Source organism: Wyeomyia smithii, chromosome 1 (assembly GCF_029784165.1).
Source record: "Wyeomyia smithii strain HCP4-BCI-WySm-NY-G18 chromosome 1, ASM2978416v1, whole genome shotgun sequence".
NCBI classification, from domain to species: domain Eukaryota; kingdom Metazoa; phylum Arthropoda; class Insecta; order Diptera; family Culicidae; genus Wyeomyia; species Wyeomyia smithii.
Window position 1 is genome coordinate 143,296,516 of NC_073694.1, and position 24,112 is coordinate 143,320,627.

The window sequence follows — 24,112 nt, forward strand, 5'->3', positions numbered from 1 at the left end:
TACTGCTTATCTAGAAACTAGAGTCTAGGTGGCTCTGTGCTGTTGAGTGTAATGGCAGAGACTTCGCAGCCAACGGTTTGTGTGCAATTACGACAACTGATTTGTTAGACTAGTAATTCACCTCGAGGTCAACTGGGAGGTCTGGATATAAACGTAACTAACAGAATTGCTGCCGGTAGTGCAACTGAAATGAAATTCGAGTATTTGAACGTTCGTGCTGGTAAGTCACACTTTAAGCCTGTCGTGAAGACTCGAATATTCAAGTTTAATTGAACGTTTCCACCAGTGTTCTTTCCATGTTCATAACAAGCTAACGATAATCTGGTAGTCATATATAATATTATATTATCATATGTTGTCATTATATACAGTACAAATTTTAGTAATCAATTGATCGTAATTTATATCCGTCTGCTGCGTCTAATTTGTTAATTTAAATTATTTGTTTCCTTTCGGCTACTTTAAAGAAAACAATTGTTGTTATGATAAAATACTTCGCTTTAGAAATTTGTTCCATCCGCAAAACATTAACAAACAAGCGTTGCGGTAATATATCTAAAACTGTTCACAAGGTTATCATCGTAGTATCTCAAACAAATAGTATGAAAAAGGTTTGTTAGAAATCGAAAAAGATAGAGAATAGAATAAAAATTCCAATAATTGCAACTGTATTGTGAAACTAGATGGTATGGCTGCACATGTCGCTGTATATTTAACTATTCAACTAGTCTATTATTACTTAACACGCATGTATCACTGCGTGGAACCGAATATTTGAAGTCGAATCGAGCTTTTATAACGGAAAAAAATCTTTTGATCATAAAACCGAATTCACAGTAATTGCTGAATGCTTTAATTTGAATAGTTTGGTTCTTGCCTCTTAACATTCGAAATATCGGTAGCGCTATAGGTATTTATATTTGATATCATCAAAATTTTAAACCAGTTTTGAATATTTTTACTATGATTGGATCTCAATTCGCTCGTACATCACACTCATGCAAATTTGCTTCTCCTAATGTCAGCTTATGCTATTTTTATGCCGTTGCTTTAACTTCGTTCCTACGCATATAACAACGGTTTATTGATAGCATGGTTTGTCTCAAATATTTGATAGCAAGTTTGTGTTTTACTGGAAACTATTTCGGTGAATGAAGGATACTTACGTAACTAGACTTCAGTTAGGTCCGTATATGGAATACGCGTGTACATACTCGCAGCTCGACATTTCTTTTTGTTAGGAGATTTTTTGTAGGTGATGGCATTTCATTTCTAACAGGGTTTCATCGATCATCAATATAATATTGTTAAAATACAAGACAAACTTCGCAATTTGACAATTTACTCTTATACTAATCCTGCGGTTTGCCTACTTTCATGATTGCTGCATGACTCCATGTATTTTCACCTTTCATTGTTATTACAACCTAGACGATTCCGATAACATCACGCCATGAGATTCGGGTAGAAATACTGCAGGATATTGGTAGCTAGGAGTAAAGCGACAATCTTGAACTGAATGTTATCCTATCTGTCTATTGTGTATTAGTAAGTTCTACATTATGGTAGGTATCCGAGGTAAGGCTCTGTGAGTCGGCCTTCTCGATCCTTCTCCGTACCTAAAATTTGCACTGTTGTGCACTTAACGGCTTTGGCTTTTGGAATGGGCAATAAGCCACTGTAATGTAATGTCGATATTGTCTTTCTCTTTGCAAGAGATACTATAACAGCATATTTCTCGATCTTGTATGCTGGAGAGGTTCCTGAAAATAACAATAGCACGTAAGCGATCGAGTTTTACTAAAAACTTAAAATCCTGGAGAACGTATTAGTTTGAAAATTTTAATCAATATTCGCAATAACTTTTCATATTCTTTGCAATTGTGGTATATAAGCGTTTGAGTCCGATATCGTGTCTGACTGGCTTTCGTAATAAGTCATGAAATAGATACACTTTGAAAAAGATTCTAATATGTACTCCAACAAACGAACAAAATAAAGTAACGTTCCAAACCGATGTGTTTCTTTTGTAGTTTTGTAGTGTAACTAAATGTACCGTAAGCCAGGTGAAATTGTGGCAATGGAGATGGAATTGAGCCATCCAATCTGTCACTTCTCAGCCATCCCATGACGGTCAGAATACCATTTTTTTAGGCAAGTATCTTAAGATAGATAATCAAGAATGATTCTGACTCCACGGGATAGCTGACAACCAATGGGTTTGTTTATGACCCCGGTACTTTGCGAATGTGTGAAGTAAAGTTAAAACATGAAATTATCCATACTCACATTCTTTCGATTAATCCAGTCTCGTCGAGTGCTCCGGGAATATCCCGCTTATTACCTAGAACGAGTACCGGGATACCGGCCAACTGGGGCTTATCCAACAGCGAGTGCAGCTCGTTTCGTGAAGCTTCCATCTTATCGAGGTCCGCAGCGTCAACCATGTATCTGAAAGTAATTGCCAAACTAATCATAAATTGTTTATCACAGATAAGATAATCGCGAGTCCTACACGATAGCGTTAACTCCGCGACAGTATCGCTCCCACATCGATCGGAAACGTGGTTGACCGCCAATATCCCACACTTTTATGGTGACGTTACCCTTTGTTACTTTCCGCATGTTGAATCCAACCGTCGGAATCATATCTTCACAAAATTGGCCAGACTGAAAGAATCAAAACAAAATAATTATTACTTTGCTTGCGCTAACTTTTGATTTTAAAGTAAGCAAGAAAGTTGAAAGAGTATTTATAGAATATTGAAGTCGGATTAGTGTAAGTACCGCAATCATTGAATGTGTTCGGTAAAACAGTCTAAAGGTTGGAGAGGGTCACATCTGGATAGTTTTGTTTGAATACAAAAGATTGGCTAACGTTTCTAAAACTGAACGGGTGACCAAAATTAAACGGTCTACTACGAAAGGCTGAATCTCAAAAGGCTAAAACACAAAAGGCTGAAATCACGAAAGGCTGAAAAACACGAAAAGCTGTCATAAAGCGAATATTCACAAAGTTCATTACTAAAATAACACTCGCCGACTCGATTGTCTGAGATGTACCTATACAGAGGTGATTTCTGCGGGGCCGGCGCTTCCGACGGCGGGTCGCCGGCGCACACGCGCGGCCATCGGCCGTCTCGCCCTGAATCATCTATCTACAAGAGTCAAGTGCATATAGATTCAAATGTTGCCGCATATTGATTTTACATTGCACAAACCATATATATGATTACATACTTTTCAGCCTTTCCAGTTACAACCTTTCGGGTTCCAGCCTTTTGGGTTTCAGCCTTTCGTTACTAACCCAAATCAAAATATATATATATATCAGTACACAAAGAAATACACACAAATCAAACTGAAAGACCTCCAATTTCTAGCAGAGCGTTATCAATTTTTGACTGATAGTTACTGTACAACCACAACGTAGTGTTTACTTGTTGCAATCAATCTTCAGCAACAGTAACAAATAATCAGTTTACTGACGAGCAATGAATCATCTTTTTAATAAGTAGATCGCACATTCTTGGATTCTTTATCATTTAATCCGTTTATGTTTTTGCATCAAAGCCACTATGAAAACTTACAGCTATTACGTTGACAAAAGTCGTCTTTCCAGAGTACTGCAGGCCCACGAGCGTCAACTCCATTTCTTCCTTCCAAAACAGACTTTTAAACCAGTCCAAAATTCGATTGATTAGTGCCAACATATTCACTTATTGAAATCTCAGGCGACGATATGACTAATCTCTAGTAAGCCACTGACTTTTGTTTACTAGCATAAACTAAATTGAAACTTTTAACAACAAACACTCGTAATTTTTAAAACGAAGTTTCGAGCAAAGGAATAGAAAATCTGATTACAGATCGCGGTTTATCGGAAGATTCTTTTATAATATCTTTTCAAGTCGGCAAACTCAACAGCAGGGCGAACGCACTTTTATTCTTTTGCACTATCACTTTTTCTCATTTTTTTCTTTCAGAGCTGTCTGCCTGCCATCAATGTGAGAAAGTGAAGGTGAGGAGTAACCAGCAATCTGTCATCTGCTTCAGAGCTGCCAGATTCTATTTTGAAAAATCTGTATGCACCCGTAAAAAAATCTGTATTTTTCTGTATTTTGTTCGTGTGCCTACAAGTGCTTTGGTTTGGGGTAACTGGGCTTGACATCCAACCTTAAACTTCGCCTGGAACCGTAAAAAGGTTGGGTAAAATTCTTGAAAGAAAACTTAGGTCTATACCCGTGTTTTTCTTGCTAGAGAGGAAAATAGAATCCGGTATATTTGTTCCAAAGCTTCCCCGCTTAGCCAAATGTCGAATGTGCATAAGAAATCAAACAAAAGGAATTTCCCGCTTAGTAAATGCCAGAAGCCCAACAGAACTCGAACAACCACGCTCGACGCCTGGGTTAGAATCCCAACGCCGACATAGGTGTCGATGGTTGTGGGGTGCACACTTAGATAATATCACCGAGTACGGTAAAATGGATTACCGAGATTTCAACAGCTGAGATCACGGTAAAAATCTCGGTAATACATAAAAATACCGAGATTCTGTAAAACCAACAATTGACAACTTGCCAAACTTTAACGAGATTCGCGGTAATATTCTACCGGGACTCGGAAATTTCAACTGTCGAATTACTACGAAAAAGTCGGTAAAATTTACTGAAGTACGCATTTTGCGATTTCTCAGATAAATCCAGCAAATGATGAAAACGATTGATTATTCGTATAATTTTATTGCTTATTTTGTCAAATGACTCAACTCATTACAGCATTGGTAGAAACAGGAGAGTTGTGTTGCTTCCTGGAAATAAAACAACATCTATCACTGCAACTTCCATCCTGTGAAGCGAGTCGTTAACCTACAAAATTGAGTAGAAAAGAATTAATTGTTTTCTTTTAGTATTATATTTGCAATAAACACAACAAGATCTGAGAAATAATATTGTATACTTTAGGTTAATCTCAATATTACAGTTTTCTTCGGAATGATAACCGCGAAACCCGTTCCTTTTACATCTAAACCGAAACACGAACAAAACTAATAGTGAAGCTTTCGTTTTTTTGACAGTTCTATTCTTCAGAATCTCGGTAAAAGCTTTTTTGGTTCAACGAGATCTCGGTTAAATGATGTCAAGCTTCCGAGATTCGGTATTTTAGTTTACTGAACTCGTAAATTTGCTGTTCTACGGATTTTTTCGGCAAACAAATTTTCTGTATTCCGGTAAACACATTTGGTTCCCGATTTCTCAGTAATTTTGTTCCAGAACAACGGTAAACGAGAATGTTTTCAAGTAGTTCGGTATTCTACTTTACCGAGAAAACATTATGCAGTTAAGTGCACCAGTGGTGGAACCAGATCGACGGAAAATAAGCAAGAATAAAAAAATCGATTGCTAAAATTCTGTACAAATCTGTGTTAAAAATCAAAATTCTGTATGAATTCTGTATTCTGTATTATTTCTGTATCGTGGTCAAAAAATCTGTATAATACAGTAAAATCTGTATACTTGGCAGCCCTGATCTGCATGCACGCTCGTAAATAATGACTGAGCAACCAAGTATAGATGACAGTTGTAAAAGGTATGCTATTCACGTCGATGTATTAGTATTAGTGATCGTTATGAACTTTTTCCAATTTTGTATGAAATTTGAAATGATTTTGCATTTCAAACTAAACTTATAAAACATACTTTCCTGAAAAGCTATAGAAATGATGTTGAAACATGTTTTATTTGTGGGGAATACATAAACATGCTGCGGTTTAGGTAAAATATGCTGTTTTTCATCAATTTGCCGGTAACCTAAAAATATGCCGGTAACCTTTTTGCACTTTTAGTTTTTTTCTTGTACTCTAATAGCGCTTCTAAATAGAGTCGCTTATGTTTCATACAGTAACAAAAGTCATGAGCTATGGCAATGACTAAGATTATGCTCCAACTATTAGAAATATAGCATTTTTATATATTTTATTTCGACATATTGTCGCAATTTTTCACACTAAATCAAAAGCAGCGACGCGAAGACTTCTAGCGATGTCATTATTCTACAACCATGGTACGTCACTTATGTTGTGTCGCCTTGGTTATGGAAGAGGTGCTTCCTAAAAATGCTGCAGATATTTAATTTGTCTTCAATGTTTTGTGAGCATGATCAACTTCACGCACAGTACAATGCAATTTAAATGTTCTATTTGTAAATTCACATAGTTTTACAACTGAAAAACAATCAAAACTATTAAAAAATATTTGTGTTGCATATATTGGGACATTTTATATTGAATCAAAGACTACATTATATTGAAATACTACGAAATTCGCTGGAAAATCCGTGTCATACGAGCGACTCGTCGCTTCTGATTCCTCACTGCATGGGCAATATATACATTTCTTGTCAAAATAACTATACTTTTATTTGAGACAACTGTAGTGTAGTTAAATTAACCGTGAAATTTTAACAACAATCTGTGGTTAATTTTACGACAATTTTTGGACTTTGTTGTATATGAATCAGTAAAAATAACTACAATTTACTGCAGTTGTAGCGCGACTAACTACACCTTACCCACAAAATAGGACTGACAGCGTATTGTAGTTAAACTAACAACTACTTTATAGTTATTTCTCGTTCGATCCGGTAAAAAAGACGCCATTTCTAAATAAACATTGTTCAGTGGTGAATCGTTTTTAGTGTTGTTGTAAATGTATGTTTTGTTTTGCCGGTAAGTAGAACAACTCTGCAAAATATTTAATTTCCTGAAACCTAGTTTTTTTTCTTTTGAAGTAGAATACTTCTCTCAGGAAGTTCGGCTACATAGGGATGTGAAATGAAAATCTAAAACTGAAAAAAGTGAGAAATATGTCCAATTGCAAATGCTAATAAATCGGTTAGTTTTCGATGGATTTCCTTCGTTTTTTGCAGCAATCGATTAGAAAATCTTCTAAGATTTTTTACCAGATGCATGTAGTTGCAATTTTATTACTGTTGAACTGTTGAAAATCCTTAAGCCTTGTCAAAACACAAAATTCGACCTCTGATTGGTCGTTATACGATTGCTTTCCCAAGCACGGTCGGCAGAGTTATGGACCTAGTAAATTGGGAATGCATCATTTGGCCTATATAAGAACTTCATCAGATAATAAACAGACATTTCATCGGATATTAAATTGAACAACAGAAATTTGAAGAACAAAAATGAATATTTGAAGAGTTAATATTTTCTCGTTTTGCGCTATAATCCAAGGTTAATTATCTTCATCTACATGCATACTCTGACTATTATTACGTGTTACGTGCGTCGCTTAGTGTTTGGCTACGGTTATGCAGAACGCAAATAACGGCGCGATGCGATTCGGCAAGACGAAATGTGTTGAAATGTATAGCTCTACTTCGCCTTAAAAAGAGCTGTACATTTTACCACGGTAAGGCGAATCGCATCGCACCGTCATTCGCGTTCTGCATAACCGTAGCCTTTGTTCCGTTCCCTTCTAATGATGTCATATTAAATGTGCATATTACAATTCGGCAGCACTTCATCTTTTCATTTGCACAAAATTCAAAAATATTCAATGAACTTCATTCAAAATATCAAACAAAAAGAGATAACAATACTGCCAATGAACGGTCAACGTTTATTTACTAGAAAAAATGACTGACACGCAAGCAGCCGAGTTATCTTTCTTGTAAAAGTATTCTACTTCAACCTTGCGGTCGTAGCTTTGCATACAACCTTCCTGTGATTTTTGCCAGAAGCATTCGGAAACTCATAATCGATTCTTGGGGATTGAATCCTGCAATATACGCTATACTAATCGTTACGAAATGTATCAGATTTATGTACGACTACAGAATCCTTCCAGCTGAGCTCGCCTCGAAGTATGATGCTGGCCAAATAAGGTTAAGTAATTAAGTAATTTGAGTAAAGTGAAGAAATAAATGTTGTTTGCTGTTTTCATACATAACTTGTTTTCATTCTGGGCTGGTTTTTCGAATTTCGCTGATGCATTAAACAATGGTTACGAATAATTGGACTTTTTTAATGTTTGAGCGGAGTTGGAGAGATTAGTCTTCTTGTTTCTGAATGTTAAACGTAGTAAACAACCCCACAACACGGTTTTTGTTTTAACAAACTCATTGTTAAAATAACAAAACCAACGCTGTCAAAATAACAACAAATAGGGCTTCGAATTATAGTTATTTTGACAGTGGAACAGTCAAAACGACTGCGTAGCCCTCGGTTACTTTTTTCATAAGAAATACTACAGGCATAGTTAAAATGGAAGTTCTACGCGTTCGGTTCAAAATCGTCGGTGGTCTGTAGTTAATTTAAACCCCATTTATAGTTAAACTTGCTACAACCTTTTTTTCAGTGTGTATTATACTCTTTGACCAATGGTCAAATATTTGACCATCTGACATAATGGTCAAATTTATTTGACATCGTGATGGTGGTTTGCCCGTGTTTGCCACATGTAAAAATTGGAGAGTGACAAACAATAATTATTATTGTCCTTTCACAGCAACACTCGCATCTGTAAGACATCACAAACACTAGTCAAAAAGTGCTGTTAGGAATAGACTAGAGATACTCAGAGAGAGAGAGAGAGAGAGAGAGAGAGAGAGATAAGCGATTAAAAACCGCCAATTTGGCAACTAGGATTCACATGTCAGAGGTGCCAGATCTCTTCTCAAAGCGCAATGTTAAGGTGAAACCTCATTGAATCCAAAAATGGCCGACTTCGAGTCACCACTTCGAATTTTCAAAAGCACAAGACTCGGAAATACTCATTGCGTTCCCTATGAAAAATCTATTTTATGTAAATAAAATAGTAAATTGTTTCGTAATTTTGTCAGCCTTCCTGTCGATGTGAAAAGCTTCACTGTGTATCCGAGAATCGAACAAATAGCATTTAACGAAACATTGTTAAGAAAAGTATTTTCATTTTACTGAGAGTATTGAACCATAAGCAAAGCATTTGGTACGAATGTTTCCCTGCCGAAACTTAACCTTTCTGTTTATTGGATACAAACTTTGCAGCCAATTAATTAGTATACAGGACAATTTTGGGGCTTGCACTACGAGCCTGTTGACACTAAAAGCCTCTTCCAAACCGGGTTTCGGACATACGGCGACTAGCTTGTAAAGCCAGTTTCGTATTTTGAGACCCCAAGGGCTAAGCCATGGGCCAAACGCCACAGTTACGTGACAAGTTGGTTGACCTCGAAATCAGCTAGGAGGTAACGCCATGGAGACCATTAAATATCGAAACAGTATTTTGGAGACAGCTCCAAACGGCCGAACTATATCAATACTAACGAAGGCCGAAATTTCAATTCGCCGAAGCACGGAAGGCCATTTTTTTGTGAAAACTTTGTTATACTGCATACTTTAAGCAACATCAAATTATGGATTATAACTAGTTTTTTCGTAGAACATTCTGATTGCAAACCACATCAAGGGGCTCTGCTACATTCACTGTAAAAAATCGATACGTTACTGCCAAGTGGGCTCCACTTACTTCTGTGCTAATAGATGAAACATTTCATAACTACGTGAAATACACTTGCGTTTCAGTTCACAGCACAAAATCAAGTGTCTTACACTTCGGTTTGCCGTGTCATGCATATCAAAATCAATCATTTTACACTTAGGTTTCAATGCTAGCACACGTCAAATGCCAAAACACGTTGAAATAGGGTGGATTCCATTAAAAATTGATATGTGTCGACATAATACACTAGGGTCGCTTTTTACGCTGTTGGTTGTACCGCATTTAAAAGATTAGATTAAATATATTCATACTAAACTTTTTGATACCGCGTACAAACAATCTTCCGAATCGAGTAGAAATAAACCGCGTTATTGTAAAAATATTACGTTCAAAAAAATGCAAAAAAAAACAACCCGCGTAAAAGGTGACCCCAGTGTAATATGATTAGGTTCGTTTATTGACATTCATATGTAACGAGCATTAGGGATTAGCGTGCGATTTGTTTTCAGTGTAGTCGAGGACAAGGAATCAAGGCGGCTCTAGGTCAATGCTATTCAATTTCAATTGAAGTAAATTAAGAGTGCATACGATTTGACAAACAAGTTCTTGAGTCGCATTTTTATCGGTGCTGTCTGAGATTGTCATTTTCGGTTTTCAGTTAGAGCGCAAAATTCTAATTTTTCTCTGAAATCACAATATCTTTGACCAAATTTTTATCTATCAAAAAGTGACAAATAATTGACGCTTGGTCAAAGAGTGTAATCCAGCCTTAACACTTAGACTGAATTGATTATAACTCAATTTCAAATGATGTATGGAAACGTCAAAATATAAATACCACCATTTTGTGATTCTGTATAAGTTTTACATTATTTGTGAATACATCTAACTCAGTTTTGAGTTTATCAATATAACTCAGTTTTGAGTACCAAACGAAGAATACTTAAAAAGAATTTGTGCGCCATTTTTTGAACAGTAGCCTGTACGTTTTTTCCGTTCGTTGCGAATTCGAGTGATTTAAAATGGTGCAAATAGCTAAGGAAGTGTACGGGGACACTTTCAAAAAGTTGCAACGTACATATATAAACTTTTTTCCATTATTTATGCCATAAAGCAAAAGTTTCTAGGTTTTTCGTGTCACCTGGAAAATTGTGGGAGTCTGATTCCTGGTTACATAGAAGAATTGAAGAATCATCAAAGCGAACGAACTGCCGTTCCGTTACTCGAAGTTACAATAACATTTACAGTGAACACTTATCTCAATGAAATAATTATGATCAAACATTCTGAATTTCAAATGAAGCATTTTTATGGACGATTGACAAAACTGAAGGACTTAAATTTGAAGATGCTCTAAGCTAGTGCTTGGTATTTGCACCAACAAGGTTCTCAAGCGTAGAAGACGGTAAGAAATGTTATTTTGAAGATTGCTGAAACTAGACTTCTTGATAGACACGAAGACGTGAAACAAACCTAACATACCTTTCTTTTTATAGATCACATTTGCGGGTGTCTCCGGATAATGTCACAAATGCCAAACAGAGGACAAAAAAAAACAAAAAAAGTAGCGGAACCGCAAAGTTTAGTATTGCTCTAGACATCTTTTTCAAAAGTTTTAAAGTCTTCCAGGCAGATGTGCCCACGAGCCTCAAAATTTTTTATGATTTTCTAACTTGTACGGTGTACAAACAATGGCACATAGCCAACGAACTTCCGTGAACACTTCACTCAAAACGTTCATGGAGATATCCAGAGCACGTAGCAGCAACAGCTCTCAATCATTTGAGCCGATTGTTTGTTCAATGAAATCATAATAAAAATACTACCCGAATAGTAAAATATCTCGCTGTTGGTAACTACTGTTACCGGTACACTATTGTTACCAGTACAACCATTACGCTGTCATCGCTCCATGCCGATGTTTTACATTTCGCTGGATCACCAATTAAAAAACAAACGTTCAGTGAGGGATGACTTTGAGGTTTAACAAAACATCTTTCGAACCCAAGCAAACATTAAAAAAACGGAAAGCAGTTTTTTTGATAATTTTATTTTGTAAACATGTGCAGGTTTAAATTTTGAAAATATGCAGTTCTGAATTCTAGAATGTACTTTTGAATGCTGTAAACGAGTAGTAAAGAAAAGAGTATTTTTGACTCAAAAATTTAATAGTTTTCAATTCTAAAATAAGGCAATAGAGTTCTCCAAGCGAAAACACACGAACACTACGACACGGCCCGCTTATTGAAATTTGTGAGAGTGTGAATCAAACTCGGTAGTTTTTTATTCTCTCTTTCAGATGAGAGTTCTCACAGGTGACAAAAAATTCTTACAGCTAACAAAGAAAAATCGAATACATCGCACTAATACAAACGCGCCTGGAGAACTCTATACACGGGTGACGTTTAATTACCTGTACGTTTGTTATTGTTGTTGTTTTCAAGCTGCACAACCAAAAACGATTTTTTTTAATGTTGGCATTAATATCAAGTGATTTTTTATTGTTGTATGATGGATTGCCACTGGCGATACCAGAGCTACCGATCGGATAACATTTGTTTTACACGCTTTTGGATCCGGATTGTATCCAAGTTGCGACCGCTCGAACATACATATAGCCACCAAAATATGAAAACAGGCTGAAATCAGCTGATCGCAATAGTATCGTGGATTGCCTTACACGCTCGTGAAAAGTAACTTTGACTACCCAAGTAACCACACACTTAAAAAATTTCGCATTGTTTGTGACGAGATCCGGACAGCCGAGTGCTCGGCAACCATCTCAGCTGAATCTCTTTTGCCAAGAATAGCGGGAAACCAATATTTGACAGATGTCATTTTATGCCGAGAATCGCAGTACGCATTTGACTGTGCTGTCGGCAGACCAGCCGAGAGGTGGCAAACCAGTCTAACGACCTTTCGGTTATTTAAGTTGAATGCTCGGCACAGTGAAGAGCCGTTTTTTCAGTGGAATCCAATCGCATAGAACAATTTCGCTTAGAATTTGGTAGTTTTCTTTCAAAAGATCAATTATAGGCTCGACGAGTTTTAATAAGCAATGAAATTTATTCATATTGAGTTTTGAATGTTTGTCTTTATCTTGGTCGCATGTAGAGCATTGAGCAAAACATTTAGTCTAATACTACGTCTAACGCTTATCCTTAAAACAAATATAATAATATTGCATTTACACTATTTTAAACCACACTTTTTCGACTTCCAGCTGCTTCCCACGAATCTGTACTACATTTTTTTGGCTAACAGATTGTGAACACCTGTAGTTCGCTCAAATTTCAACCATACTTTTATCTGCATCCCGTAACACTAGTCAGCCTATACACCAGAGAGACGCCGAGACACTCACCGTTAAGGCAGCTGTCAACATCAAAACGGGCGATCTGTATAATTTTGCATTGCTGTTATCCGTTATGATGTTGACAGTTGCCTTAACGGTGAGTGTCTTGTCATTTCTCTAATGTATAGGTTCGCTACGTAACACGCACAAATTTGACTAAGAAAAATGGCGGCAACTCGTTCATGAGAATGACAGCTGTGTAGTCAAAATACGGCAACAATTACCATACGTGCCGAGATCCCAGTAATGTTTTTGCTGACGTCGGAATCATCTGTGTTTAACGATAAATTCGGCAGAAAATAGAGACGAGATTCGTCAAGCTTTGTTTATTCGGCGAGGTCCCGGCAAAACGATTTGACGACTGTCGACAACCGGCGTTTTAATGCTGAAATATCGGTTGAATCCCAACTTGCCGAGTGAACTCGGATGTTTTTTAGCCAAGCTTGAGATCCAGTTTTAAGTGTGCAGTAAGCACTAAATCATTGCACTACAACAATACTATATGTGATTACAGAATTCTGGGTAAGAACTTATTCTGATCTAAATGCTTGCATATATCTGATATAATGTTAAAAAGGCGAAATAACGAGCTGATAAAGTGCTGCAGGTGGCAACCATTGATATGCATCACTAATGCTGGTTTGGAGCGGGGACGGGACACGAGGCATATGGACGCTAGGCATATGGATGTTAGGCATAGTATGCTAGGCATACAGACGCGAGGCATAATGGATGCGAGGCATAATGGATACGAGGCATACTGCCAAAAGGCATAACGGACGCGAGGCCGAATGGACGCGAGGCCGAATGGACGCGAGGCCGAATGGACGCGAGGCCGAATGGACGCGAGGCCGAATGGACGCGAGGCCGAATGGACGCGAGGCCGAATGGACGCGAGGCCGAATGGACGCGAGGCCGAATGGACGCGAGGCCGAATGGACGCGAGGCCGAATGGACGCGAGGCCGAATGGACGCGAGGCCGAATGGACGCGAGGCCGAATGGACGCGAGGCCGAATGGACCCAAGGCCGAATGGACGCAAGGCCGAATGGACGCGAGGCCGAATGCGATGTTGTACGATCGCATGAGATCCAATAATGTAGTTCAGGTGTTATTATATTCCTACAGAGTTTAAGTTGGGTATAAAACCTTTCTTGAAATCATGCGGCGAAGACGCATAATCGAGGGCAAGGAAACGAGGTGGCACTAAGCCGCCGTGGTTCCCGCAGTCCGAGCCGGCCGCCGACCCGCCGTCGGAAGCGGCGGGCTCTCGCACCCAAACGACTGATTTACTGGTTTGCTAGGTCTACTCAAACAGAGTTTTCTTCCCTTAATTAGGTCCGAACGAGCGGTAACGAGTAAGGACAGCATTCGCTCGAACAGCGAGTCGGCCGAAGGCCGCGAGTGTATTGCTTTCTTAATGACACTTTGAATCGAAATACATGTTATCGAATGTTGTGTAGATGATGACGACAATAACATATTCCACATCACTTCCCCTTGGCCTTGTGTCCTTTCGGCCTTGTATCCATTCGGCCTTGTATCCATTCGGCCTCGCGTCCATTCGGCCTCGCGTCCATTCGGCCTCGCGTCCATTCGGCCTTGCGTCTATTCGGCCTCGCGTCCATATGCCTCGTGTCCGTATGCCTGCCGTCCATTATGCCTAGCGTACTATGCCTCGCGTCCGTATGCCTCGCGTCTATATGCCTAACGGGGTGTCATCATTTGGAGCACCCATGAGATTTCTCTTTTCTGACATGTGAGTTAAGAAAACAAACGAAAAAAAATTTAGAACCTTAGTAATTTGGTGTCTGGAACGAATGCAAAAATATATTCAGAAGGAATACATATGGTTTATTTTGTGCATGTGTCCTTCCTCAACATCTTTTGGAATTCAACAGGGACTTTTTTTCATCTTCTGATATTGACGGTTCAGAAACCACGAGCTCAGGAGATGTAGATCCTGGATCCAACTCACTAGTTTGCAATTGTTTTGTATTGGGTATTTCGGAAAGTTTCATGCTTTCATATACCCGAACTTTGAGTCGAAAATTCCCACTCCTTAAAGTTTTTTTTCATTTACGTGGATTATCCATGTTCCGTCTATTTATAATTGACCACTCGATATCGCTCGTTATTGGCACTTACGAAAAAATGTAATGCGTCTTCTATATGTATTAAAAACACTACATCGTAGCACTTACGGTAGCCCTTTAAGCGCATATTTTGCTTTCAGTAATGCTAGTTTAGCAAAATGTGCAGTCTTTTGAAAATTTCTGAGCAAATTTAAAGCGAATGGTCTACAGAGCAAAAAACGTCGATTGTTTGATAGTTAAATCAAAAAGGAGCTCAAAACAATTGAAACATCCGGAATTCAGGAAGCTATCCAGCTTTTCACGCACCATAATGGCGGGGTTATAATGCGCGTTCGTAATTTGTGACCCTCTCTAATTACGTCAGATTCGTGATTTATGCAGTTTTGGCAACATTAATGTTGCCAGATTAATTGTTTTTCTTGTGAAACACATGAAGAGTCAAACTGACGTAAGCAGAGTTGTCAAAAGTAGGTGTAACATATTACGAATTTTTCATTATAGCGTCCGTCATTATGGCGCGTAAAAACCTGGATAAAGCAAGTACCCCAGAGGATCAGGAAATCAGTGCGATGTGGAACTGAGTTTTTCCTATGAGATTTGTTGATGAGTTATTTACTTGTACATTATTTGAATAAACAAACAAGTATAGAAATATAAGTTGCGCAAGATTTTAATTTGGAATTGGAAATTTGTTCGGATTCTTTTCCTCATGCGTTATTTATGGAGTTAAGGCTGTAGTACACTCTTCGGCCAATGGTCAAATATTTGACGTTTTCTCGAAAAAATATTTAACCGTCAGTGTAGTGGTAAAATTCAATTGACATCAAACAGTTCTATCAAATATTTTTCTGTTTGGTCACACAAGTTTAGTGTGTTTCTCAGACAGTGAATGACGTTGGTCCAATATTGGTGGTCAAAATTTTGTCGTGATTTTTGTTTGACCATGTTTGCCTCTTTTTAAAATTACACAAACAAACAGACAAATTTTCTGTTGGTGAACGGTCACGGATACATCTATTCTTTCGACAATGACATTTTTCGACAATCAGTCAACCGAGAAATTAACAAGCGAACTTCGAAACCCTGAACTTATATGGATAGCGACTGAAAAAGTTTGACATATGGAAGGTGACGAGCAAAAAAAAGGTCTCCACTCTTGTCTTCACGTCTGGCCCAGGATTTGGGGGGCCCCTTGTGTCGAAAGGCTCGGAACATTTGCCCCCTTTGTCACCCTTTAATTTAATGAAAATACGAAACTGAGTAACTTGTATTCAATTTAAAAGAAAATCGAGCGAGCGTGTAAAAATATATTCGATAAAATACCGAGCCTTTGGCATCCCTATACCGAGTAACAGTGAATGACAATGAACTCATGTCCTGGGCTCAAATTAATTTGTGCCCGCTGTCAGCAGTAAGATAAAGATGTATGAAAAGAAGCGGTGATATGCTATCTCGTTTTTACATATGTTGAGATATTAGCCCTTGAAACATGGCGTGATGCCAAAGGGGTGTAAAATACTGTCATCCCTGTACACGCTCGTTAAATTTAACTCTAAACTGAGTGAGATGTCACTCACTTTCGTTAAAAGTGAACCTACTCTGAACAGAGTTTTTATGATATTACTCATTTATGGGTAGAGTCACCATGTGTCTGAAATTGAGTAGGAATTACCCTCTTCTTGGAAAACCGCTTTGAAATGAAACTGAGTAAAAGCTATTCAGTTTGCTCGTTTTGACTTTTGATCCCTTTGATGAAAGAAACTGCCAGAGGATTGTTGCATACAATTATAACAAAATCACAAGTTTTTTTTCAAATCTTTGTATTTTGCATATACATATATGTAATAAAAAACAAACCTTATTAAATCATTAGTGTATCTTCTGCCTTAGCAAATGCCGCAGCAATACGGTTCACTGTTACCCGGGAACTGTGACTTGAAGTTTTAAATAGGATGCCAAAAAATCCATAACCATTCTCATATCTGGAGGAACTCTAATACACAAATAAAAAACACTTTTTTCAAACAACAATACAACACGTTTTTCCAAACAACAACTCAGTTTTAGCGAAACGTTTTTAAATGTTTTCAATACCACTCAAAAAAAAGAGTAAAGCAGAAAATCATGACAATCTGAGTAACTGTTACTCAGTTCGATGAACGGAACTTACTCAATTTTTGACGTTTTAATAGACAATGTAAAACTGAGTCAAAGTTGCTCAATTTAGAGTAAAATTAAAGGAGCGTGTAGATGACGAGTTTGACAGCAATACCAGCCCCCTGGAATTTATATTTGAAAAAAACTGACGCCATTTTCGTGATTTACAATCCATTTGTTTACAATTCTACAAAAAGTTTCGTTTTACTTGGAAAATTGAAGATTTGCTGTAGTAAAACATGTTTTTATGATGACCTCAGCTTTTCTTCAGTTCATAGAGGTAGAGAACTTCAAGTCGTATCGTGGCAAAGTCACGATAGGACCTCTGAAAAAGTTCTCTGCCGTAATCGGACCTAATGGATCTGGTATGTAACGCCGATTTAAGCTTAAAAGATTTAATTAACTAATATGAGCTCCAATGTGTTGTAATCAGGAAAATCCAACTTTATGGATGCTATCAGTTTCGTTATGGGGGAGAAAACCAACAGTTTGCGAGTACGAAAATTAAACGAATTGATCCATGGAGCATCGATTGGCCGTCCCATTGCAAACCGGGCCTCGGTTATGGCGAAGTTTGTTATCACGAACCGGGAGGGTGAACAAACCCAGAAAAGTTTCCAGCGATCAGTTATTGGTTCATCTTCAGAATATCGGATTAACGGAAGTGTGCGTTATATCTGGAGTAAGGTATTAATTGAAAAGTCTCATTTTGATTCATTTTTAGGTGGTTGCTACCAACTCTTACCTTCAGGAGCTGGAACAAATTGGTATTAATGTGAAAGCGAAAAACTTTCTGGTATTTCAAGGTGCTGTCGAAAGTATTGCAATGAAAAATGCTAAAGAACGCACGGCATTATTTGAAGAAATCAGTGGTTCTGGATTGTTGAAAGAAGAGTATAACAAGTTGAAACACGAGATGCAGATGGCTGAAGAAGAAACACAATTTACCTATCAAAAGAAGAAAGGTATCGCGGCGGAGAGAAAAGAAGCTAAGCTGGAAAAACAGGAAGCCGATCGATACGCACGACTGAAGCAAGAATATGGTGAAAAACAGATTCAATATCAATTATACAGGTTATATCATAATGAAAAAGAAATGAAACGTCTAAATGAAGATTTAGAGAGCAAGCAGCAAGAGTTGGGTATAGTCGAAAAGAAAAAGGAAGAAGCCGATGAAGTGTTGAAGGAAAAAAAGAAAGAAGCTGGCAAAATAGCTCGAGAACTAGCTAAATTCGAACAGGATATACGAGAGGTAGAGAGTGAAATGAGCAAAAAACATCCTATGTTTATAAAAGCCAAAGAAAAGGTGGCTCATACTAAAAAGAAGCTTGATGGAGCGATGAAAACACTGGAACAAGCTCGAAAAGCGGACGAAGCACATCAAGCAGATATCCGTAAACTGGAAGACGAATTGCATACTGTTGAGAACAAACTAAAAATTTTCGAAGATGAAATTGCTGGAGAATCCAAGAAACGTGGGAGTAACGTTCATTTGGAACAGAATCTCGTTCAAGAATATGATCGCCTGAAACAGAAAGCAGATGCTACATCCGGTAAATATCTTATTAAACTGGATTCCGTAAACAGAGAACAAAAATCAGACCAGGATTTACTGGACAATGAAGCAAACAAAAAGGCTCAAATTGAGGAAAACTACAAGAAATACGAGTCGGAGAAAAACGAGGCAATCAAGCGTCAAGAGAAGCTTATTGATCACATCAAATCGAGTAAGCTTGCATTGGAAGAGCAAATCCGTCTGAAACAGGAACTCAGTCAGGATGTAGGTTCATCTAAAGAACGAATTCTTGAACTGCAAGCAGAGCTAGACAATGTACGAGAACAATTGGGAGATGCGAAAATTGACAAACACGAAGATGCACGACGTAAGAAAAAGCAAGAAGTTGTCGAGCTGTTCAAGCAGGAAGTTCCTGGCGTTTATGATCGTATGATTAATATGTGTCAGCCTACGCACAAACGGTACAATGTAGCCGTCACGAAGGTACTTGGAAAATACATGGAAGCTATTATAGTTGATACAGAAAAAACAGCACGACGGTGTATTCAAATTCTCAAGGAGAAGATGCTGGATGTGGAGACGTTTCTTCCTCTGGACTATTTGCAAAAGAAGCCGCTTAAGGAACGTTTAAGGTGAATGAGCATAACAATAAAAGTTGGCAATTAATCTTTATTATTAAATATTTTTTTAGGAACATCGAAGAACCGCGTAATGTAAAACTTATTTACGATGTTTTGAAATTCAACCCACCGCAGATCGAACCTGCAGTTTTGTTTGCAACCAATAATGCTCTGGTCTGCGAATCGCCAGACGACGCTATGAAAGTGGCATATGAAATTGATCGCAGTCGATACGATGCTCTTGCTCTGGATGGTACTTTCTATCAAAAGTCAGGAATAATTTCTGGTGGAAGTCACGATCTTGCCCGAAAAGCAAAGCGATGGGACGAAAAACATATGGCACAATTAAAAGCGCAAAAGGAGAAAATAACCGAAGAGTTGAAGGAAGTCATGAAGAAAACACGCCGTCAAGGGGAACTGACAACTGTTGAGAGTCAAATTCGTGGACTAGAAAATCGTCTCAAATACAGCCAAAATGATTTAGATGCCTCGAAGAAAAATATTAAAGACTATGACAAAAAGCTTGAGCAGCTACAGAAGGAACTGGACCAAATAGGACCAAAAATCAGCGAAATCGAACGTCGCATGCAGCAACGCGACCAGAAAATTCAAGAAATCAAAGAGAATATGAACAATGTTGAAGATGACGTGTATGCCGAGTTTTGTACCCGTCTCGGCGTTGCTAACATTCGCCAATTCGAAGAGCGAGAGTTAGTGCTGCAACAAGACAGAGCTAAAAAACGAGCAGAATACGAACAGCAAATTGATCGAATAAACAACAATCTTGAGTTCGAGAGATCTAAGGATACATCAAGTAAGTGATTCAATTCTGATCTGTACTTAAACATTTGTCTTACGTTCCTACTTTTTTTTTCAGAAAACGTTCAACGCTGGGAACGCGCGGTACAAGATGATGAGGATTCACTTGAAACGTTCAAGCAAGCTGAAGCTCGTCAGCGTCAAGAAATTGAAAAGGACAAGGAGCGTATCGAAAAGCTCAAAACCGAAAAAATTTCGAAAAAGTCCGCCGTAGATCAGATGGAGGAAGAAACTTCTAAAGCGCGACGGGACGTTCAGCAGCAAGCTAAAGAATTGGCTAATGTTAACCAGCAGATTTCTGGCATTGAAGCTAAAATTGAGACAATGAAAAACAAGCGTCACAATTTGCTAATGCAAAGTAAAATGGATGCTATTGAAATACCGATGGCACGTGGCAACATGGATGATATCGTGCAACAGAATGCGGACAGCGCGTCGGAAACAACACCACTTAGCACTATTCATGAACGCGAAAGCAAAATTCAAATCGATTACAGTTCTTTGCCGAAAAATCTCACAAACCCTTCGGAGCCCGATCAGGTGAAGAAAGTAGGTGATAGCCTTGCCCGAGAACTTCAGTCCAAACTGGATACGCTAGAAAAAATCCAAACGCCAAACCTGAAGGCTATGCAGAAATTAGATCGCGTCACGGAAAAAATTCAAAGCACCAATGAGGAATTTGAAGCGGCTCGTAAAAAGGCTAAAAAAGCTAAGGCGGCTTTCGAGAAGATTAAAAATGAACGCTGCACATTGTTTACTAACTGCTGCAATCATATTTCCGACGCCATTGACGGTATTTATAAACAATTAGCTCGAAATGAAGCCGCACAGGCTTATCTCGGTCCAGACAACCCAGAAGAGCCCTATTTGGATGGAATAAACTACAATTGTGTTGCACCCGGAAAACGATTCCAACCGATGAGCAATCTTAGCGGAGGTGAGAAAACCATCGCAGCGTTGGCTTTGCTGTTTGCTATACACAGTTTCCAGCCAGCCCCATTCTTCGTTCTGGATGAAATCGATGCAGCATTGGACAACACCAACATCGGAAAAGTGGCATCATATATTCGTGAAAAATGCACCAATTTGCAGACTATTGTAATCTCACTTAAAGAAGAGTTTTATAGTCATGCCGACATCCTAATAGGCATCTGCCCGGAACCGGCGGAATGTCTTGTTTCGCAGACACTAATTTACGACTTGGAACAGTTCCAAGCGATTCCATAATTGTAATATTTGATCACTTAATTATACATATTTCTGAACTGCTTATATACATTTTTTTAACACTGAATATTCCGAAAAATTCCTTTCCTTTTTTTATGTTAGAAAGAAGACTTATGATGAGTTTTAAATGGAATAAAGAGAAGACAGTCTTTCTGTCAGGTGCAACATATATAACACACGGAAAAAATCTGTTCGCAGGTAGAATTCAAGATAACGCTGGGCCATCTTCAGAAACGGGACAGCACACAGGCGTAGAAAACCCAGTGTTTAAAATTCGGGTTAAAAAATAAACATTAATGCCACCTAAAATATGTTTATGATACTAGAAGGCATATGATAACAAATAGTATACACAGGAAATGTTTGTTATACTGGCTCACGTTTTTTTATTGACTACACTTTTTTGGTGATAATTTAATTCATAGCAACATGTTGATAACACTATGTGCTCTATGTTTTATTGGGTCATATTTTACGTTTTTAATAAATTATTGATCAGTATTATATAACAGAGAAATGTAGAATCATTGCAGCGACTTGATTCTAAACGTCTTACTTAGCATATAAATTATTTATTTAGCCTTACCCTGGTTCGCGACTGATTCGATGGCCTTACGGACAGTTTCCTCATCGCCTAGAAATTTCATCGAAACTACAGGTTTTAAATTTTCGTCCAGCTCATACACAAACGGAATTCCGGTCGGTAGGTTTAGACCCATGATGGCCTCATCGGTCATATTGTCTAAATGCTTGACAATACCACGCAGACTGTTGCCGTGAGCAGCAATAATAATTTTCTTGCCTTCCTTCAGCTGCGGAATAATGACATCGTTCCAGTAGGGTAGCGTACGAGCAATAGTAAGCTTCAGAGATTCGGCCATAGGAAACTCATCTGGTTTCGGATCACCTTTGTAACGGTCATCTTTCACAATAGCGTTGTAGTAAGCATGGTCGGGCTCCATATTCGGGGGTGGCACGTCGTAACTCCGGCGCCAAATTAAGACTTGCTCCTCACCGTATTTGGCAGCTGTTTCAGATTTATTCAGTCCAGTTAGTCCTCCGTAGTGTCGTTCATTAAGCCGCCAAGTTTTTTGAATTGGAATTGCTGTTTGTCCAGATTCGGTCAAAATTGAGTCCAAGGTGACCTGAGCACGGGTCAGCAAAGAAGTATGCGCAATGTCAAATTTTAGTCCCGCTTCTTTAACAGCTTTTCCGGCTGCTAGAGCTTCCTCCTTACCTAACATTCAGTAAAGATAAAACATAAATTGTTTAATCTAACGCAATTACATCATAACAAATTTCCCTTTCAACAGTGTAGGTACTTACCCTTGTCACTGAGATTGGCATCAAACCATCCACAGAACAGATTCTTCTGATTCCATTCCGATTCACCGTGGCGGACCATGACAATACGATACTTTGCAGCCATTTTAGTTATTGTTTTTAATTTAATTATTATCACTGGATGAAGTACTTGAAACCGGAAATCCTCTTCCTAAACCGCCAACTTATGTTAGCACCAGTACCAAATTCAACGAACGACCGAATAACCTCTGTCTGACAACACCAAGGTCAAAATGCCCTTTAGAAACCCCCTTTATATGACCGAGTACAGGGATTCCAGATATGTAGATTTGTCTGCAAAACGCAGATATTTAGAGTCCATGTGCAGATTTTTTTGATTTCCAAATATTTACCAGGGTACGGTAATGGAAACCCGAAAAAAAATCACAATGTACTTTGCGGTAAGAACAGTAGTTTTTTTAGTTTTAAAATAGTTTATTTGACACGGCACGATACAATTTATGTTTAACTGAGCCAAGTTCATTTTTTTAATTCTAAATTAGCAAGGGGATGACATCATGCTATCTCTTTCCAATGTGAGTGTGAAGAGTTATTCCTGCAACCGTTTCAATTTGAATGGAACTTTTGCTGGACTTTTTTCACATCTGTCAGAGGAACCGTGGACCGTTGAGATGTTAGGTACGCAGCGAATATATGAGACTTGACAGCGACAGCATACTCCTGTAAATTAGCAGGGGAAAGAGGGAGGCACATTTTTTATATCTCGCGGCCGACTACGAGCTAGTGGGGATTTAAGGTGAGAGGATGGGAGTTACAATTTTGTTTTTAACTATTCTAAATCATAGAATGTATTCATTTGTATGTGGCTAACCAGTGATGTTCTAATTGACAGTTTTGGTCTGAGGTGTCTGCGTAAACATAAAGATGCCGTGTCTTCTTTTCAGCTTGTGGCGGGAATTGTATTCTAACAAATAGATAAAAAAAAGTTGTAAGAACAGTAAACGGACAATGTGAGCTTGCAAACGATTTCTGTCATTACCATGTTTTAACAACGTTTTCCGTTGTTGCATCTACCACCAACAATATTTTTACCTTGAAAAACATTGTCAATTACCAAAATCAAATCTATACGTATGGGTAAAATGCCTGAAAAATGCTGTTAAGATACATAACAACCCCCCTTTTTCATGGTCAAAATGACAGAAACAATGTTTTTTATTGTTCTGGACAATAATATTTAATGTAAAATTGATGTATTTACAATGAAAAACGTAGTTGGATTATGGGATAACCACATACATAAGTAACACTCAGGAAAAATATTCCTAAAAAGTTGGTACAAAATAAACTACTCGAAAGTACCAACCTCTGTAAAAAAAACCTCTGTTTGAGTAGTTTATGGAGGTTGTGTACCTGCGCAGCCCTGCATTTGTCTCGTTCCCACTCGAAAAATGCAGCATTGATTTTGTAAACAACTTTTTGACAGTTTCGTAAGGGATTTTGCTGTATTTTGATGTATTT

General features: G+C 38.1%; 3 protein-coding genes across 4 annotated transcripts; 1 reads left to right on the plus strand and 2 right to left on the minus strand.

Moving 5' to 3' along the window:
* Positions 1-322: 322 nt before the first annotated feature.
* LOC129717558 (ADP-ribosylation factor-like protein 8) lies at positions 323-4,009 on the minus strand. Of its 2 annotated transcripts, XM_055667546.1 has the most exons (5): positions 3,591-4,009; positions 2,516-2,670; positions 2,290-2,451; positions 1,620-1,763; positions 323-1,490 (listed from the first exon to the last, which is right to left on the minus strand). In XM_055667546.1, exons 1-4 carry the CDS (start codon positions 3,711-3,713, stop codon positions 1,643-1,645), a joined length of 561 nt encoding a protein of 186 aa, XP_055523521.1. In that variant the 5' UTR covers positions 3,714-4,009; the 3' UTR covers positions 323-1,490; positions 1,620-1,642. The 2 variants fall into 2 exon arrangements, with proteins under 2 accessions (XP_055523521.1, XP_055523520.1); XM_055667545.1 differs by having other exon boundaries at positions 323-1,763.
* Positions 4,010-17,222: 13,213 nt separating this feature from the next.
* LOC129717652 (structural maintenance of chromosomes protein 1A) lies at positions 17,223-21,331 on the plus strand. The gene is made up of 5 exons (XM_055667719.1): positions 17,223-17,469; positions 17,538-17,770; positions 17,829-19,252; positions 19,312-20,054; positions 20,118-21,331. The coding sequence occupies exons 1-5, from the start codon at positions 17,352-17,354 to the stop codon at positions 21,284-21,286; spliced, it is 3,687 nt and encodes a 1,228-aa protein (XP_055523694.1). The 5' UTR covers positions 17,223-17,351; the 3' UTR covers positions 21,287-21,331.
* A 315-nt stretch (positions 21,332-21,646) lies between these two features.
* On the minus strand, positions 21,647-22,848 carry LOC129717585 (phosphoglycerate mutase 2). Its single transcript, XM_055667599.1, has 2 exons — positions 22,613-22,848; positions 21,647-22,523 (listed from the first exon to the last, which is right to left on the minus strand). The coding sequence occupies exons 1-2, from the start codon at positions 22,713-22,715 to the stop codon at positions 21,859-21,861; spliced, it is 768 nt and encodes a 255-aa protein (XP_055523574.1). The 5' UTR covers positions 22,716-22,848; the 3' UTR covers positions 21,647-21,858.
* Between the last annotated feature and the right edge of the window lie 1,264 nt (positions 22,849-24,112).